General features: G+C 31.1%; 1 protein-coding gene across 1 annotated transcript; it reads right to left on the reverse strand.

Annotated features, from left to right (window-relative positions):
* Nucleotides 1–219: 219 nt before the first annotated feature.
* LOC141451531 (uncharacterized) lies at nucleotides 220–19,395 on the reverse strand. The gene is made up of 12 exons (XM_074122969.1): nucleotides 19,118–19,395; nucleotides 18,973–19,048; nucleotides 14,613–14,742; nucleotides 13,628–13,816; nucleotides 13,206–13,495; nucleotides 11,299–12,141; nucleotides 4,455–4,552; nucleotides 4,309–4,384; nucleotides 3,081–3,216; nucleotides 2,362–2,550; nucleotides 1,655–1,944; nucleotides 220–1,525 (listed from the first exon to the last, which is right to left on the reverse strand). Exons 1-12 carry the CDS (start codon nucleotides 19,189–19,191, stop codon nucleotides 683–685), a joined length of 3,234 nt encoding a protein of 1,077 aa, XP_073979070.1. The 5' UTR covers nucleotides 19,192–19,395; the 3' UTR covers nucleotides 220–682.
* Nucleotides 19,396–19,662: the final 267 nt, after the last annotated feature.

A 19,662-nucleotide genomic window follows, 5' to 3' on the forward strand; every position in this document is an offset into this window, starting at 1 on the left:
TATAATTTTCAGAATAGTAGTCGAACAGACATTACAAAAAAGTCACTGAACTTTACTTCTAAAAATAGAATAGAAATGAGAATCATTTCGTCCGAGCAATTAAGCTTTAGCATTTTCTTGGTAAAAGAAGATTCGCTCATATATTTTTTCCAAAAATTTATTACAGAATATTTGTGTGTATTCTTTCTATTCTTCTAATTTATTTACAAATAATTAAAATACTGATAAAAAAATAAATATATTTGTAACATAACATATTTGGCTATTTTTAAAACAAAACTGGCACAAAATGTCCTATAAAAACCCAAAAGTAACTTTTATACCCGTTATGGACTACCCAAAGTATGAGCCAAGAATGAGCGTTATAAAATTTGTCCATTTTTGTATATTGCTTTTAGTAGTGATTTAAATCCAGATTACTTTTTTTTAAGTGACACAAACTAACATTTAATGTTAGAGTACACAATGAACAAGTATTTCATAAAAAAATGAAAATAAAAATGCGAGTATTTTTAGTATATTCCAAAATAAATCATTCTGTAAATTAAAATTATTGATGACAAAAATCATGCTCAATCTGCAGTGAAACTTACTATCTATCCATTGGACTTCTTAAATATCTAATAAGTCTTTAATAAGGAAACAAATTTACATCAAGGATTCGAATCCAAAAGAAATACTCTTATTTTTTTTCAAAATAGTTTGCGATTTCCGCAAAATTTTTGCCAAATGTTTCTGGTAAGTAGAAATAAATAAAAATTATCGCTAAAATAGACAACACAGAATAACTAACAAAAACAAAAGGTAATGTTATGAAGTCTATAAGATATGGAAGTGTTTTTATAACAATAAATAATAGTAATGAAGTGTAGGCTACAATTAGTCCACTTCCAGAAGCTCTTACTTTAGTTGGCAGCAGTTCACCCAACATTGTCCATGGGACTACCATCTGCCCCAGAGCAGCACTGACCACAAAAGTGAGGACAGATATTAAAATCCACCAACTCTCTACAGCTAGCTCAGTATTCAGAGCATTTTCTCCAAATGAAGTGGCATTTAAAGATTCCATTAAGGCAGCTGTAGAATTGTCCGATTTAAACGAAACAGTAGAAATATTGTTTAATTTTAAAAATATGGCTGTTGCAAGTGCTGATACAGCCATACCTGAACTAGAAAGTATTAGCAGTATTCTTCGACCAATTTTTTTTGATAGCACAAGAGTTATGAAACTCATGATGAACCTTAATACTCCTAAGGTTGTTGTTGCGTTGTATTCATTAAATCCATTGCCGAAATCACCTCCAATTGATTTGAATATATTTACGGTATAAAAGATAACAACGTATGTACCACTAATCTGTTGTAACAAGAATAATATTACCAACAACAATAATGGTAAATAAGAGGTCCTCTCACAGAAACCTTTAAAGAATCCCAGAGATTTTGAAGCTCTTTCTTCTTGGTTAACGCCTTTTTTTCTTTCATCCATAATTCGTTGAATAACAGCCCACTCTTCATCAAACAACTGAAATAAAGAATTTTAATTGACTAAACAATAAGAAAATAAACATTCCAATGAAGAATAGTTTATATAGAATGAAATCGCTGAGACTTTATGAAAGGAATAAAATCAATGTTATGTTGATATTCTTACCCATTTAGGTCTGTTGAGATATTCTACTTGAGTTTTTACTTTTTTAGTTGATGCATCAGTAAAATTAGCTAACCAATAAGGGCTTTCTGGTATTAAACAAGACAATATCAAACTTATTAAAGAAAGCGAGCCATAAAATATAGCTGCTGTGTGCCATTCCATATAAACGCCCAGAATGGTAGCAAGTAAAATGCCTATTGCTACATTAACACTATTCAAAGATAAAAGCATTGGTCTATACTGGGCATGAGATATTTCTGCTGTATACACTACACCAAATGTTGTCATACCTGCAATGATAAGAAAATATAAATTTTTATTACTGTTCATTACTTTTGGTGACTGATTCATAGTTTCAATAGGATGAAAAAATAATTGCCATTTTCAGTCATGATATATTTTTTTATTATGTCGAGCTTTCGACCAAGGGACTAGGTCATCTTCAGGGCTAATTTACAATGTACTATTTTACATCATGGAGGGTTGGTGTATCTTCTGTCTGGTCTGTTAATGGACTGAGTCCATGATAAATTAGCCCTTAACATGACCTAGTCCCTAGGTCGAAAGTTCGGCATAATAAAAAAATATATCATGACTGAAACTGGCAATTATTTTTTCATCCTATTATAAAATTTTATCTTAGTGAAGAATATGGTTTTATAAGGCTCTAACTTACTCTAAATAACTATTGTATTTGGCAAACTTACCTCCAGATAAGCCAGCCAGAACTCTTGCTAGATAAATAGGCCATAAAGAGTGTTTACTAAAATAAATCAAGATCCAACTCATCACTGTTGGAATATTTGTAATTACACAAGCTTTCTTTCGTCCCAGATAATCCATTATTGGTCCAATAAAAAAGGCACCGATTGGTTGAAAAATTACCACCAAACTTGCTAAGAAATAATGTTTAATTTTTAATTTTCTTATGTCAGAGACGAAGAGAAAATGAAGTTCCAATTGGGATATCAATTCCGAAATATAAACAAAGTTATAACTTGCCTAAGCAGAAATTCTTTATTATTTCTAGTTTATTACCATCACAGAAAGAGATACTGTTCTGGAAGCATGCAAAAGATGTTATTAGGTTAGTTATTATCCCATGGTAATATGATAGTGTAACTAAACCAAAGGCCACTCAAGGAATCATCTACCAAAAATGACTAGAAGAATGTTGAGTTTGATTAATAGCATTCAAAATTAATTTTACCAAGTTTCAGCAATCTTTTGTTGAATTCCAAAGCCATAAAACACAATAATGCATAAAATGATACTCTTTATAAATCTTCTGATTAATTCCTTATACTTCAAGAGTATTAATTCACCAAGGAGGTGCAATTACTGAACAAAAATGTCTGAAATAAATATGACAAACAAGCTCCTGAGGAGGGGTGAAATCGTTCTAGAAAAAGTACTGAACTCTTACCTATCCATGAAGCCTGATCTTTTGTAAAGTCTTTAATATTTGCATCATTAGCTAATTGTGGTATTAATACACCTGAATAGGCCATATTGATTCCAACTTGTATTACTATACTAAAGGCTGCAACACTCGACAGGATCTGAAAAAGAAGACAAGATTTGAAAGATAATTTCAACTTCGTTATCATGAAGTACCGCTCGAACAAAATGAAAAAGTTATCTTTTGTTTTTGAAAAATTTCTTAATTCAATATTGATTTACAAGCTAACAAGGTTAAAAAGATTGACTCTGGACATTCGAAGAACGTCACAATGATTTTTGGTATTTTTCTTTATTCTATAAAGTGGTAAACAAAAAAACTATTAACTGTAGATTAACTCTTTTTTTTATTTGTTGGTTTCCTAGTTTTTTCCCCTTAATATGCTTAGGATACATTGTGTCCACGTTCACAAGAAGTGTTCATGTCTTATCAAAAATTCTTAGTACAAAGTAGAAAAAGATAATATGGACTTGCACTCAAAAAAAGTTTTTGTCACAATGCCACAATCTATATTCTTACTCAAAGTTTTAAGAACTACAGTAAAAAGAAGGTAGGGTAAGGGACCATATCAGTATTTCTATGAGACTTTTATCAATCATACTAGACGATGTTCAAAAAGAGTATGGTCTGAAATTTTGGATATCTGATTCCCTTAAACCAAACTCTGAAGTCAATGATTAATTTATCACCGCACCGGCAGTCGATATCATTGATTTTAACCGTCACAGCTAGCTTATTTTCTGACCGGTTTTAGTAATTATCACCTGTCAAGTTGAGAAAGTGAGTTCCTATTGGCATTTATAAGCTTAAATAAACCAGTAGAAGTCAAAACACATTAAAAACAAGGCAAACATGTACAGTTATAATACTATTTTTAAAAAAGCATACAACTAAGGATTAAGTTTCAAACAATAAAAAGGGTTTCGATGGAGGCGCCGTTATTCTTTTTCAAGTATTTATTCCTTTCACTATCTATCGTTCTATTTCATACATCTGCCCGTAGTTTTTTAAACAAAATATCCTGTAGTGAACATAGCGTGTTGAAGACCTCACTGAATGTTTCAAGGATAGTCTTTGCCATTAGTTCACTTTATAAAACATCAAAACTTACCTATATTATTATTAAAAATGAAATGATGTGTTGGCGCTACAGAAAGATACGTTTTTATGACTTATAAGAATAAAATTTAACCTGTGGCCAGACATCAATCGAAGTAGGAGTACGACGTGCCGGCGTTGCTGCACTTGCTTCAGGATCAGGCTGCAATCTGTGCAAATTTAGAGTAATAAGTATCTATAATATTAAAATATATATATGCATATTTTAAGACTACATACACATGATTAACACTAGGTCCAACTTGTACTTTCGGTTTGATTTCCAAGGAACTATTGACATTCACTAACTTTGTCGTATCCATTGTTAAATAACTGAACTAAATAGATTTTACCGATATTTAAAAAAAAAAACTTGAATAAAAATAATTTAATAACGTTTCAAATTACATTAGAAATTGTTACACAAATGCAAAAAGAATATTTAATAGCTATATGACCGTTTCAGACAGGAACATGATTGAAGACCGACTGTGGCAGCGTTCTGCAACAGACTGGAACGAAAACTCACGCCTTCAAGGTAACGGAGAATTCACAGAAGAATATGTCCCCCACCATATACACCAGTCATTATTAAAATTATATTCATTTAATTATTAGAAATCATTGGCCTAAGAAAAATTAAACGGTACTAGTATTTAAGCAATGTCAAGGACATTTACTCTAGTATCATTTCAATAATAAATTCTCGGATCATTTAATATATGAGCAAAATGTAGATCCATAATAAGAAGCAGTAGTAAATTAAGAACTTATCTAGCTTTAATTTTTTGTCTACATGTAGTAATATGTACGCAATCATTATGACGGGGAGCTGAGACTGGTTTGAAAAATTTGAATGAAAACTTTTGATAGTTTAGCAGAAAATTGTATATTATGCGTGGTCAGCGAACTATTTTTTACATCAAACAAATAGCTTTTGTTCTTTTTTGTGAAAGTACAGAAGTCTCACACTAAGAAATAGCTAAGATTTTGACTAAGTTAAATGTAGTAAGTTAAATTATCTAATATACTAACTAATATACTTAATATACTATCTAATATAATTATCTAAATATACTTATCTGTGGGATCATACAAAAAAAATGCTTTTTTTTATTGTATTGTCGAATTCAGGAAAGAGTAATTTAGTACATTCGCAAGTCCTTTCGTAAAGTGATGTGACTGAAAGGTCTAGTATTTTGAGAAAACCAACTTGTGACCATTTCAATATTCACTACTTTTGATAGGATTAGATTGGTGAATATGGGTAGTAAAGTCTCGTCCCATGGCGTCTGAAAAAAAAAAATCTTACAACAAAATCTAGACTTAGTAATGTGGGCAATGTGAGAAAGTGGTAAGTGATGAGCTAGAATTTGGCTGTGCATCGCCAAATAAAATAAAATAGTTGCTACGTTATCTTTTCAGGCCCATGTTTTTGAGTAAATATTCAGGATATAAACGTAGGTATTGTTTTGTGAGACTTGGAAACCTCGGGGTCTTCAAGTTCCTTGTACAAGAGGTAATTACTTCTCCCGAAGCAGATTCTATAACTGAACTAACATTTTGCTTTTTGTCGAAAATGTGCAGATTCTTTTTCTTATGTTACTTGATGGGTTTCTTGAACATTAAGTATCTTTAATTAATAATGTAGTCTGAAGTAGAAGTCTCGCAAGCAAATTAAAAAATATGGAATTTCCAAATAGAATCAAGGTCAAATATCTACGTGGATTTAAAAAAAATAAAAATAAAGCAAAACTTGCCAACGAATTTAGATTTCAAACCAAGCCTTAAATAATCATAATAAGACTTATTAGGTGATCTAAATATGAGTTTAAATTACAACTTTTACGCAAAAATTACCTAATCGCTAACTTTTCGGCAGATCCCTACGGGTTCTCCGATATGAAACTTCCTGCGATTTTTTTGTTTTTAAATCCAAATTCATTTGAGACATTTTTTCTTCAAAAAATGGTTTCACGGTTCGGATTCTACTCTTAGCATAAATTGTACCATATTCCAGGGTATCAACCGTCAGGTGGCGATTCCATGGGACAAACATATCCTTGTTATATCCTCATTCTTAAGGGAATACATACACCTTACTTATTTTGAGAGCGAGTTGTACAATTCCATCTCCTTATTGAAAACCTATGAATAATTAATCCAAATTTAATCTTTTAAAGAAAGTTCATAATTAAACTGAAGGAGAAAGTTGAATGAGTGTTCCACACCTGATTTTAAAAATTTCTAATTCGAATATGATTTAGAGAGAACAACAAAAAGTAGACAAAATTTGCATTTATAACTGATTATAATGAAATGAAATGATGAAAAAGAAATATCTTTTTTTCTTACAAACTAAGACATCACTTTTTTTTATAGCAAATAATCTTTGGACATAGAAAAAATAAATCTATTATGATACTAAACTATGTGTATTTCATCTTTTAATTTATAACTTATTACATTATTATTATTTTTTTAACGTTATTAGTAGAACTTAAGAAAGATATAATGGAGCTTCAGGAAGGATATCTATCAATATTGGATATCAAAATTGAGTTTTAGCAGGAAATGTTGCAAGCAATAAATAATACGTTATTCAACAATAAATTTCGTCAATGAAATGATTATATTTGTATAGCTTTTGATTATTTTAGTACAAGACATAAATAAAACTTTTTTCAAGGTTGGAATGGACTCTTTTTTTTATTTATTTTATTTGTAAAAAATAATGTGCAAATTGAACACATGTAATTTTCTGGATTCCATTTATAAGCAGCCTATGGCGTCTAGTATTATATAATATGTTCCAGTTATATAATACAAAAGGAGTAAAAACTCACACGACTTATTCTCAAGTTTTCTAACTCAAATATTTTCTTCAAATTTGAAATAATTAATTATTTTTATTCTATTAACATTAAACAGTTTTTAAAATCGTACATTACACAGAAACGGCGATTTATAGGAAAGCCCACCTCACTATTTCCCAGAAAGCAGCCCTTTCGTTGAACCATGATTAAAATAAAAGTTATAGATTTGTGCTTTTGTGAAGTATGTATGCAATTTTTCCTCAGAGCTTTTTTTTTTTTTTATAAAGAAAATATTAAAAATGTTATAATCCATTTTCGAAAAGGGTACTTTATGATGAAAAATTCGCTTCAAACTCGGAATTTACGTAAAAATAAGTGAGTGATAGTATTAAGAACCGTAGATTATGTACCCCTGGAAGATTCCTATATAATTTAAAAAAAGGTGAACATCTAATATGGCCTAATCGTATCAATTGTCCAATAGATATTAAAAGTTTAAATAAAATTATTTTTTCTAAGTTGGCTTCAAAAAGGAAAGTGACAACAAAATTCGAAAATTTGATCACTATACTTCCTCTGACCAGAAGTAAGATAAGGTAATTTTTTTTAATTTTTTGCAGTGAAAGTAAAAATTGCTAAAACCATTTTAAATGTTATCAAACACATTTTATGAGATGACTAACTAGCGTTGAGATTATAACTTTAAAAAAGTCTTAAAATAAACCGTAAAAATCTTGAAATGTACATAGTACATTTAAACGTCATTTTAATGGATCCCATTTTATTGATGTTAGCTTTTACTACAATCAGCCGAGAAGAAACATTTAGAAACATCAACACCCCTAGAATTTGGTCTCATGGCATATCTCAATCAACTTTCGTGCGAAATGTTTAGTAAAAGCAATTTTCAGCTTGTCTTTATTGAAAAAGTACGTCCATATGGTGAATTATCGACAAAGACAATAACCAAACCACTGCAGAACTGAACTTAAACCCACTCAGAAAATTTGTGTTTAAGGCGCTTCTAAACGATCAGCTCCTACAGAATATCATGTGGAAAAAACATATTTACTTATCAGTCAAGATTATTTTCAATGATATTGTGCATCCAGCTAAAATTGCCCAGAATGGAAAATAATTCGTGAATGGACACACTTTTTGCTGGAATGGACCGTTATCAGTAACTTAATAAAATATATAGAGTCCATAAACAATAAACGAAAAATACATCTGCGAATTCGATCAATGATGAATAATTTGTTCAAGGCTTTTATTCGCAAAAAGTGTGAAATTTAAAGGAGTTTATTTCTTTCCTTTTTGTGAAGAATGAATCTCACTCATGTATTTAAAAATAGTCTAGTGTTATATAGTTCTTAACAAGTATTTAAGTTTACCATTACCTACTGATAGCGAACAGTTCTAAACATTTCTTCTTACGATCTCCAGATTTCTCAGAAACGTCTAATAAATTGTGGTTTATTATTGTTTTCTGTTTTTATACCTTGTCTTTTGGATCCATTAAACAATCACTAGAATGATAGGACCCTATAAGAATATTAACACATAAATGTTCCTATATTAAAAATCTATGGGAAATTAATGCTATTTATCTCACCCCCCAAAAAAAACAATATCTTTACTTCCAAATAGCAACTTATTAAGTAGTCTAATAAATGTATTTGTCCCCCCGCGAAAAAAAAAAATTATCTCCATTTTCAAATAGTAAATACCAATTAAGTAGCCATATTCATGTAACTACTTTTTTTATTTACCAATTTTAAAAGCATATTTCTGACGTTTTAATACGCCAAACCTCTCCACAAGCTGGTTAGCACCGTAACCGAGTTAATTTTTAACTTGACAATAAATTACAATTTACAAACATATATATTCTTAGTTAATGTTTTTTAATTAATTTGTTTTTTTATTTTATTTTCAACTTTTGAAAGAACGTTCAAGGTGCTGGTTGGTAAGTTTCTATAAAACAATGAGTTATGGAAAACATCAAACCCATTATCTTAGTGCATAGTCATTAAATTCTATTGGGACATTGCATAATTTCTTGAGTTTTTTAAATTGTTATTCTTAACATTTCATAATAACCGTTAAATTAACTTAAGCACTATCATTACTCTTGGTTTTTTAATAATTTTACTCGGTTGAGAACTCAATAAATTCCCAATGAGATTATGTAAAAATATTTTAGTCTTTTCCTCACAACTGAAAGAAAATGGAAAAATGTACTGTTTAATATTCTATTAATACCTTTGATTTATAAAAAACACTATTTGACAAGAACTCAGTGACTTATTCTGCATTATGATCCAAGATAAGCAAAAAAATTCTACCAAGCTTCTTGTTTGTCTCGAGTTTTAAAACTGAATTTAATTTTAGTTGCATTGAATTGGTTTTCTTGAAATAAAAACCTAGTTTCGGCCTACTGAAAGGCAAGTAAGTTCAAAAGAATGTCTCAAGATTAATGCATTTAATACTTGGAAAACAAAAAACATGAATTTAAATCTTATGTAAAGAATAAATTTTCTCTTTATTAAGCTAACTAAAAATGGTTTTGTAAATATTTGTTAAGCATATTTTTTAATTTATTATTAGCAACATATTTACACAAAAACGTAAACAGAAAACATTTTGAATTGTGGGCACTTACCAAAATGTCTACACGATAAGCTAATTAAAACAAGCATCAAAAGATCTTACAAGTCGCCGCCAGCATTTTACCGATATCATGAGGACAGTTATCGCCGTACTTAAAACAGAAACATTTTGCAGAAGCCAGCTTTTATGTCCATAACAACACCCAAGTTGATTTAACCGGAGTCTCCAGTCATGTTGCTATCTTGAACATCTGAATATACAGTGGTGCTGATTAGTGGCCTTTTTATGAACTTCAGGCTCTGGTTAAATTTGTAATTCTAAATGAAGATATTTTTAAATTGTGAACTTGCAAAATGAACATGTACGAATTTAACTATTTATAGAATATTAATCTTAATTTACTTTAGGCATACCTTACATTCCTGGAGATATTGTTGTACGAGTACTTATATTCAATTTCCAGCTAATTGTACATCCACATATTGACAAAGTGGATTTTCTGGATGATAAGACAAAAAATCATTTGTAAATCTTTTCAATTCAAAATCATCTTATCGTTTAACGTCTTTTTGGAAATATATGCTGGTTGAAATGCTGCAAAATTCTGCTAGTTGGGGAATATTAGCTTTAAAAAAAAGTGACCCTTGGTTGATTTTTACTTTAACAATTCTTTGTGGTAAGGCGCAGAATTTTAAGGGTGTAAGGATGTAATAGAAAACCACATTATTGAGTGGCAACATCTTTCTACACGGTATTACTCTCCAGCTGATTTGGAACTCGTAAAGCTTTGAGGTTCTTAGTACTATCTTCTCTTTAGTCGTATTCATCAAATTTGAATATAAGTTGATCACAATGCAATCATTTTTGATACCCACTTTGATAATTTCTCAATTTAAATCTTTGGTTGCATCTGAAAAGTAGGGATTTTTTTGTTTTATTTTGCTATAGTATTCTGCCTGTTGGATGACGACAAATAGTTCATTTTGATGGACAATGTATCAATCACTAAGTTAAAATATATTAGTCGTGAAATTTTTACAACTTAAACATTATCCGACAAAATACTGTAAGTAATTGAAATTTTGTCTTTATATTTTAACTTGCCTAATATAGAGAGAGTAAGAGAAAGCTGGTAATCACAATATTGTTAGCCTCAATTCGATTTACCAATAAGGAAAAGAATTTTTTTTTTATAATAAGGTAATAAAACCAGTTTGAAATTGTACTAAATATTTATTATTCTGCAATTAATTTTATTTTAATTGCAAGTTTTAATTAATTTGTAATATTCATAAAGTATTAACTTTTTTTAAAGACCTCTTTTTTTTTACATTTTTTGCTCGTAAAAGAAGTATTATGACCGTGTGAAATTTTCGAAAATTGGTATATTAATAAAATATGGAAGTTAATGCTCATATAACAGCTCTTGCTCAAGAATATTTACTTAAAGTACAAACTTCGTTTTTTTTTTCATACAACTTTCAAATCACTGAAAAAAGGGGCCTATCTCTTATTGTAAATTTTAAATCTTGATAAAGTCAAAACTCAAAATAAATATCAAACCGTTAAATTTTTATACATTTTGTTTTTTGTGATGTTACCGTACCTGTTTAAAATATGAATTTTAAAAATAAAAACAAAAACTAAAAAAGTCATTTTTTTTCAAAATATTTTGCTATTTCAGCAAAAGTTTTTCCCATAGTTTCTGGTAAATAGAAATATAAAAATATAATTGTTAAAACTAACATCACAAAGTAACTAAAAAAAACAAATGGTAATGTAATAAGATCGGCAAGAAATGGAAATGTTTTTACCACAATAAATAGTATTATGGAGGAATACGCAATGATTAGTCCACTTCCTGAAGCTCTTACCTTGGTTGGTAGTAACTCACCAATCATAGTCCATGGAATTACCATTTGCCCAAGAGCACTAGCACAGACGAAAATTAGCACAGAAATTAAAATCCAATAGTTCTCAATAACAGTGTCAGTTCTGGCAGAATCGTCACTATTGGTGGTTGCAGTTTCAGATCGCGATAAAAGAAGAGCTGTTGAATTGTCCGCTTCAAATGGAATCGTAAAAATATGATTTAATTTTAAAAATATGGCAATTGCAAGAGCTGATACTGCCATACATGCACTAGAAATTATCAGTAATATTCGTCTACCTAAATTCTTAGACAGTATAAGAGTTACGAAACTCATGATGAACCTCAGCACCCCTAGGGTGGTTGTTGCGTTATATTCATCAAATCCCATACCAAAATCGCCTCCGATAGCTTTAAAAATGTTAACCGTATAAAAGATGACTACATAAGTACCGCTAGTTTGTTGTAGAAAGAATAATACTCCCAATATTAACAATGGTAAATAAGAGGTTCTCTCCAAAAAGCCTTTAATGAATCCTGAAGGATTTGATGCACTTTCTTCTTGATTTACACCTTTTTTTCTTTCATCAATAATGCCTTGAATGACTGCCCACTCTTCATCGAACAACTGAAATAAAGAAGTTATATAATCTAAAATATTCTATTAAAAGATCTGATGGAAATATGAAACGTCAAAAATTGAAGAACCATGCTTTCTTCGACGAATAACATCATTATAATTATTTTTGTTCTTTAAAAATACAAAAATACCTGCGTTTACTGCTTTAAGGCCTTGAAACAGACATCACCTTTTTTTTGGAAAGATGACATTTATTAGGATAAAAAAAAAGCCTTTTAGTTGTCTGAACTTCAATATTTAGAAAAGAATTGTTTCTCTACGGACGATAAAAAATTTGGTCATTTCAATATATATTATTTTAAATTAATACATATCTTCTATTTATGTATACATACTGCCCCATTAATATAAAATTTCTGTTAATATTCAAGGTCTGAGACGTTAATATTTTTAATACATTTGTGTTTTTTCTTTTAACACTTTTACTTTCTCTCACTTCTCTCTTTTTTGTCTAAGTAACTAATTAAGAATCTACCTTACATTGCATTTCAATAACTAAATATGTAGATACACTAACAAGCACCTTACAGGGGCCTCTGAAGTGATTGGGCAAACTCGTACTCCCGGTTAATTCAGCATGCTTTAAATTTAAAATTATAGAAATACATTTAAAGCCACTTAAGAGGGTACTTTACGTTGGAGTTCACCGAATGTTGTAATAATAATATTGAAAATAAATTCTCATTGGAAATTGCTTGAAGTGAAAATTATGGGAATTTTGATGGGAAGAAGAACAGCGAGTTGGAGCCATTCTAACTAACATTCAGATTTAAATTATAGTCCCCTTCTCAAGGATGTTAAGCTTTTAATAAGTTTAGACGTTTAGAGGTTGAATTTATTAGGGGTTGGACTACGATATACAGCTTATTTTCATGCTGCCCTAGTTCTCTTGATAAAAAATTAAGACCAATATTTCTGAGCTATCAACATTGTTACATATTTTCCTCACGATCTCTGTTTAACCACTTACAGAAATCGAAACCTAAATTCGAATACAAGGTGCTCCAGTCACAATATTAGATTTCCTAAATAAATTTAATTATTATTTTTACCCATTCAGTTCTATTCAGATATTCCACTTGGCTTTTTATGATATGTGAAGGAGCGTCCGAAAAATTGGCCAACCAATAAGGACTTTCAGGTATAAAAAATGTCAATATCAAACTTATTAATGCTAATAATCCATAAAATATGGCTGCCAAATGCCATTCGATATAAACGCCCAGAATGGTAGCAATTAATATGCCGAGTGATGTATTAACACTAATCAAAGACAGAAGCATAGGTCTATAAAGTGCATGAGTTATTTCTGCTGTATAAACTCCACCAACTGTTGACATACCTGCAAAGTTAGAGAAAATTACAAATTTTTACTGGAAAAAATAATAACTTTTTTATCATATTCTAAAGCATGTGGGCCTTAAAAGGTATTATATAAAGCTAGCTTATTCTATATAAATATTCTGTACATTACCTCCAGATAAACCAGCTAGAATTCTTGCTACATAAATTGGCCACAATGAATGTTCAGTAAAATAAATCATGATCCAACCAATCACTATCGGAATATTTGTAATTATTCCAGCTTTCTTTCGTCCAATATAATCCATTATTGGTCCAATAAATAAAGCACCAATTGGTTGAGAAATCATAATCAAACTTGCTAAAAAAAATAATAGTACTTACTTCAATATGAACATTAGATTTTATACAAATAATACATATGCACGCATAAAATCTACTTATGAGAAGTACGAATTACGAGGTATTAGATATATAGATTGGAGGCCTAGAAACGAAGTGGTTCCTGTTTCTCAGGCACTTCATCCAAATAACGGCTTATTAGGCCACCATTCAATGGAAACAGTCCAGTAACGAAACCTTACCCTTTAGGCTCAGATTTTCTACCAATCTTTTTTTGATAATTCGTTTGCCTAAGGTCTCAAGATGCTAAAAATATTACGTTGCAATGCAATAAAAATAGATATAAGAAGCCGTTTAATCTCCCCTCTTTATAATTTGCTCAGACGCTCTACTATGGTCAAATCCCACAAAGTGGAGTTGCTTGTACCTATATAAGAAGGAAAGTTAATGGCTTGATTAATCTGGTCCCTACCTAGTTTAAGATTCTTTTAGATTGTGATATAAACACAGACATTGATTTTCTACCATATTTGAACCCTGGTCTTCAAAAGTTTGAAGTGCTCTTTCCAAAATCCATTCTTTAAGAAATGATCACAAAGAGCTTTTAGCTAAACTACAGTGAGTAGTGAGTGCCAACTTACTGTTTTCATTTGTTTACACTCTTTTCGAGATTAACAGGGGCAGCTCTATTAGGTTGTACTAACTAGTAATATTAGGAATACTAAATGCTCTCTTTATTTTGATGTGAAGGTACTAATTTTTAGAGTCACAGTTTGTTAAATTGATGCACTTAAAACATAAAATAGAACTCTTACCAATCCAAGATGCCTGTTCTTTTGTAAATCCTTTTATATCATTAGCTAATTGTGGTATTAGAACACCTGAATATGCCAAATTGATTCCAACTTGTACTATCGGACTTAATGAGATTATACTTGACAGAATCTGCAATAAAATAAAACAGAATGTTGCAAATTAGTTCTCTGGCAAAAGTTTTAATGAAATCTCGAATTTTGGATGCATTCCACAATCACTAGTTTTTGATCAATACGCCAAGGAAATGTTTTCTGTCGGTATTTATCTCAGGAAAATCAAAAATAGATTTGAATACATTCCTAAGTAAAATAATAATACTAATTTAAGCCATTCATGACAAGCGTCTATGTATTCTCAACGATGGCTCTCCCACAATGCTCACAAGACCGAATAAAAGGCCCTCTGCCGTAGACGTTTCAGTAGCTACCCCTTCCCTAGCATCTAGGTGTGATTAGTCAACTCTGAATGAACCATTCGGTTCGGATCACATGGGATTGATAATTAATATAGATAAGAAAGTTAAAGAATACAGGAACTTACCGGCGGTGAGAAAATGGAATGTAAAGAAAGCAAACTGGTCGATGTATGCGTCATTTGCCGAGCAACATTTCAATAATTTTACAGCTACCTCGGACGTTTTCACTAACTATAATAATTTCATAAGTATTGTTAATTTAGCAGCTGAAAAATCTATACCCCAATTTAAAAAATATAAAGGGAGTAAACCTAACAAACTTCCCCGCCCTTGGTGGGATAAGAAATGTGACGAAGCTAGGGATAGAAACATTAAGGCATTTCAGAGCTATAAACAGTCGGCAACTTGGGATAACTATATAACCAGTAAAAGAGCAACTGCTATCTGCCGGAGAATTTTTAAAACAAAAAAGAAGTTAAAATGGCAGGAGTTTTGTAATGGTATTAACAGTAATACGGCTATCAGGGATGTGTGGGCTAGGGTGAGAGCTCTCAGAGGCACCACGAGCACTCCAAAACCAAACACCTATGAATGGATTCCCGAATTCCTTCATGCCCTAACTCCTGAGATAGTCCCAGAATATTTAGATTTATCCAACCTAACTGTCACACCAAACAAATTAAACGATCCATTTGAATATTATGAACTCCTAAATGCTCTTAAAGTACACAATAACACAGCTCCAGGTAAAGATCACATTCATTATTCAATGTTAAGTAATCTCCCAGAGGTGGGGAAATCACTTTTAATAAATATATTCAATGCAATATGGCAAAGCGGAGTTCGCATTCCTGATTGGAATGAACAAATTGTTATTCCAATATTAAAACCAAATAAAGATCCGGATGACCATAACTCTTACCGACCAATCGCTCTGTCCTCATGCGTGGGCAAGACTTTTGAGAGGTTACTTAAAACTCGTCTAGAATGGACTTGAACTATTCAAGTACATAAAATCAAATCAAATAACAATATAACGGTTTATACCGATAATACCCTCTGGCTAATTAGCAAGAACTAAAGGCCATTTAAGAAGAAGAAGAAGAAGAAAAAAAAAATACTAATTTAGGCGCTACTGAATTATCAGTGACTGAAAAAAATGTTCAACTCTGAACTACATTCATGGTTCAGAAAGTGAAGTAGTTACACCTTTATAAGTCAAGCCAACTAAGATTATTTCTGGCAAAATTGTCTTGCTTTGCAGGAGGGTCAACGTTCCATTAAAATCGATCTGATATCAATCAGATGGAAAATCTTTTAGAGGGATTCTCTTATCACTAAATACACTAATCCGCTTACTCTGAATCAGTAAGGATATCAGTTTTGAATTGAAAACTCTGGTATAATAACATATCTTTAGTACAAGAATGGCCTAATACTCGTAATTGTATGGTGCACACGCAGGGATTCAGAGTCATGGAGTAAAGCCAGAAGTATATTTCGAGGGAAAGTAGAGAATAACGATTTCGTAAAGCTGGATAGCGATGTTATGGAAGCTACTGGCGAATTTTCTTATTTTTTCTTACGGCCCGCCATCATTTAAGATCGTTGGTGCCCAGAACTTTTGAATGCACACATTTTTTTTTTGTTTAGACGCACTGTGCATCAATGGACAGTGAACTGTAGGATCAAATTTCTTTATAATAAATATCTAGGAGAGCAATGCTCTTAACGAACAGAGAGTGAGAGAATGAAGCAGCGGTTGAGCGGAAAAAGTCAAAGCGCTTACAAATAGTTTTGACGCCTCCTTGAACTTCAGAAATGTGGTGCGAGTAGTTTTGACGGTCACCTTGAACTTCAGAAATGTGGAGCGAGCAATCAACTCTTATGTCATTACCACTCTTAAATTTTTTTCTATTTTTCTTGAAAATGTTTTTACAAATATATACATATATTTTAACCCAAAAAAATGAAAATTCGCTGGAAGCTACACAATATTTTCGTTTGCACTCCCTGTCGGACCAAAACAGAACTTGGAGATGATAATATCATCTGATATCACTTTTCTTATTTTCTCTAAAACGGCACTTACAATTTTTTTTTAACTAGCTGTCATTATAAAGTATTTTAATTTTAACATTTTTACCGGGAAAAACGAAAGGTACTTCCGGGAAAAGGGATGGTTACATTTCCCTTTGTAGTGCCATCTTGGCGTGATGACTGGATTTAATCACTTATATTCTATTCACGTGGTTTAAGTTCGTTGATAAAATTTTGGACTTAAAGAAGAGGGCATGGGCATTTCATTGATACTAATTATCTGCAGATTTTTTTTATCTTCCTGATTTTCTCAAAAAGACAAATGAGCATTTGTTTTAAAATCGTTTACGTGTTATGTTCAGTCTAATGTTGTTTTTTAAAAATATTTTTCCAGTAAATTAAATTTTGCGGCTGTTCTGGAAGGTGGTGGTTTGGTTTCCTATCATATACAAAACATTGTCGAGTACAACACTAATTTCACATAGCGTGAGCAAATGTGAAAATTTCCCATGGGTTACTACAGGTTCCTCATCAATATACTCTAAATCTACTAGGGCTGACTTTTTTGGTTTTGTGACTAACTTGATAAGACTTGAAAACAGCAATATCAAGTGCTGAAACTTGTTTTCTCGCAACTTTGTAGAAAATATGAAGAAATATTTTCGTTGTAATTAAAAAAAATGTGTGAAGAGAAAGTAAAGTAATTTCACCACGCCAGTTTATTTTAATTTTTACTCATTATCACTTTTTGATGCACTGCTGTAAACTATTAAGGTCAGGTTCTTATCATTAACGAAAAAAAAAAAATACTTATGACGTCAGTGGACATCATCTTCATTTTTATTTTTTACTTACTCTTCATCGTCAAGAGGAATTATTGAATATGAACTAACTTCAGATTTTGAGTTTCACCACTCAAAGCACTTGAATAAAACTCTAGAGAGGAAAGCCATCAGACTAAATGGATTTTAAGATAAAGTCCTGAAGCTTTCTTAAAATCTTTTTATAACAGCAATCTTCAATTGAAGTCAAGTAAAACACATTTTACTACAAGTCCAAAGTTCAAAAGAGACTTAAACTTTGTGATAATAAATCCTATTTGAGTTTATACCAAAGATTTTTATGCTGGGGCGTAATAACTTGCAATCAAAAGTGACAGGAGAACCAAAACGGAATCCCAGTCTCGGTTTTTGCCTCTGGATTGCTCTGGAAAATAACGCACACACACACTAAAAACAAAATTTTCTTATTCAGATTTCTAAAACATGTATTTTCGGCGGGTAATGTCTTCGAAACATTAAGAAAAGTTCACAAACTTCCATGTAATGGTTATTGGAAGAAGAGATGTTATAGGAACATTGCCAATTGGTCACTTTGCCGCCCCAATGAGGTACTAGTGCAACAGAGTGGCAGAAGAAAACTAGAGTATCAGGCAGTAGATCCGAAATAGGCAGCGAGAGAGAAGCAAAGAACTAGATACAAAATAATTTCTTCGTGCCAAAGAACACTTCAAGACCATTTTTAAAAAGCTGTAAGATCATCCCATTTCATTTATGACGTTTATAGAGTTCAGGTAAACAAATAGATCGTTAGAATCAAGTTTGGGCTTTCTGAGTTTCGGCGTTCCTGAACCCAACTCGGCGACTGTGTTTGTAACTCTGTCTATTCATATTTACTCATTTAGGCTGAACAATGATGAAGAAGTGACATTTTCTCAGTTTATCCATGATCCTGCTTTCATCATAAGAAGGGTTTGGAGAATGCTATGACAGATTGGCCATTAATTTATTTCTGTACAATATGTTGCCCCGGTATAACAGGTAGTAATGGCACAATCCAAATTAGTTTTTTTTTTTGCACTCTTATTGTGTACAATACTCAAGTACGATTAAATTCAAATTTACCTGGGGCCAGACATCCATCCAAGTAGGATCTCGACGCCGCGGAATTGATACATCTGGTTCTGGCTCAGATCGGAATCTGAAAGTATAAACCATACATTACAAAGAAGTCAAATATCACTGTAAATTATATTCCAAGACTACATACGTATATATAATTCCAGAATCATTATATGGCTTTGGTTTTACTACCAGTGCACTATCAACAGCCGTCATTTCCATGGTTAGTAATTAAACTAAATTTCTACTTTGAATAGGTTTAAAGGTTTATTCATTAAAAACCTTTGATTAATCAATATGAATTAATTCAAATTTCCATTTACATGAACAATCGATAAATAATTAATAAAATAAATAAATGGAATTTAATCGTTTAAAGTATTTAATTAGAGTTAATACTTTGAACGATCATTTGCAGCATTCAGCATCACACTGAAATAAAAAAACATGCAGTCAAAATATTCTAGCCCATGGAATACATTTCCCCCCACCAAGGATGAGTTACAATTAAATTTATATTATTTAATTAACGCAGTTAATTGGTTTAAGTAAAATTATACATCATCAGCATATAAGCATCAATCGAGATAACGTATTCGTTTTTTGTCAATTTTTAATTAAAATGAGAACTTTATAATTTAATTTTTAAAACTTGGGACATTAGTGACAAACATCTATTCTCTTCTAACACTA

The sequence above is a fragment of the Rhodnius prolixus genome, unplaced genomic scaffold (genome assembly GCF_049639745.1).
Source record: "Rhodnius prolixus isolate KJV_2025 unplaced genomic scaffold, Rpr scaffold_8, whole genome shotgun sequence".
In the NCBI taxonomy this organism is placed as follows: Eukaryota; Metazoa; Arthropoda; class Insecta; order Hemiptera; family Reduviidae; genus Rhodnius; species Rhodnius prolixus.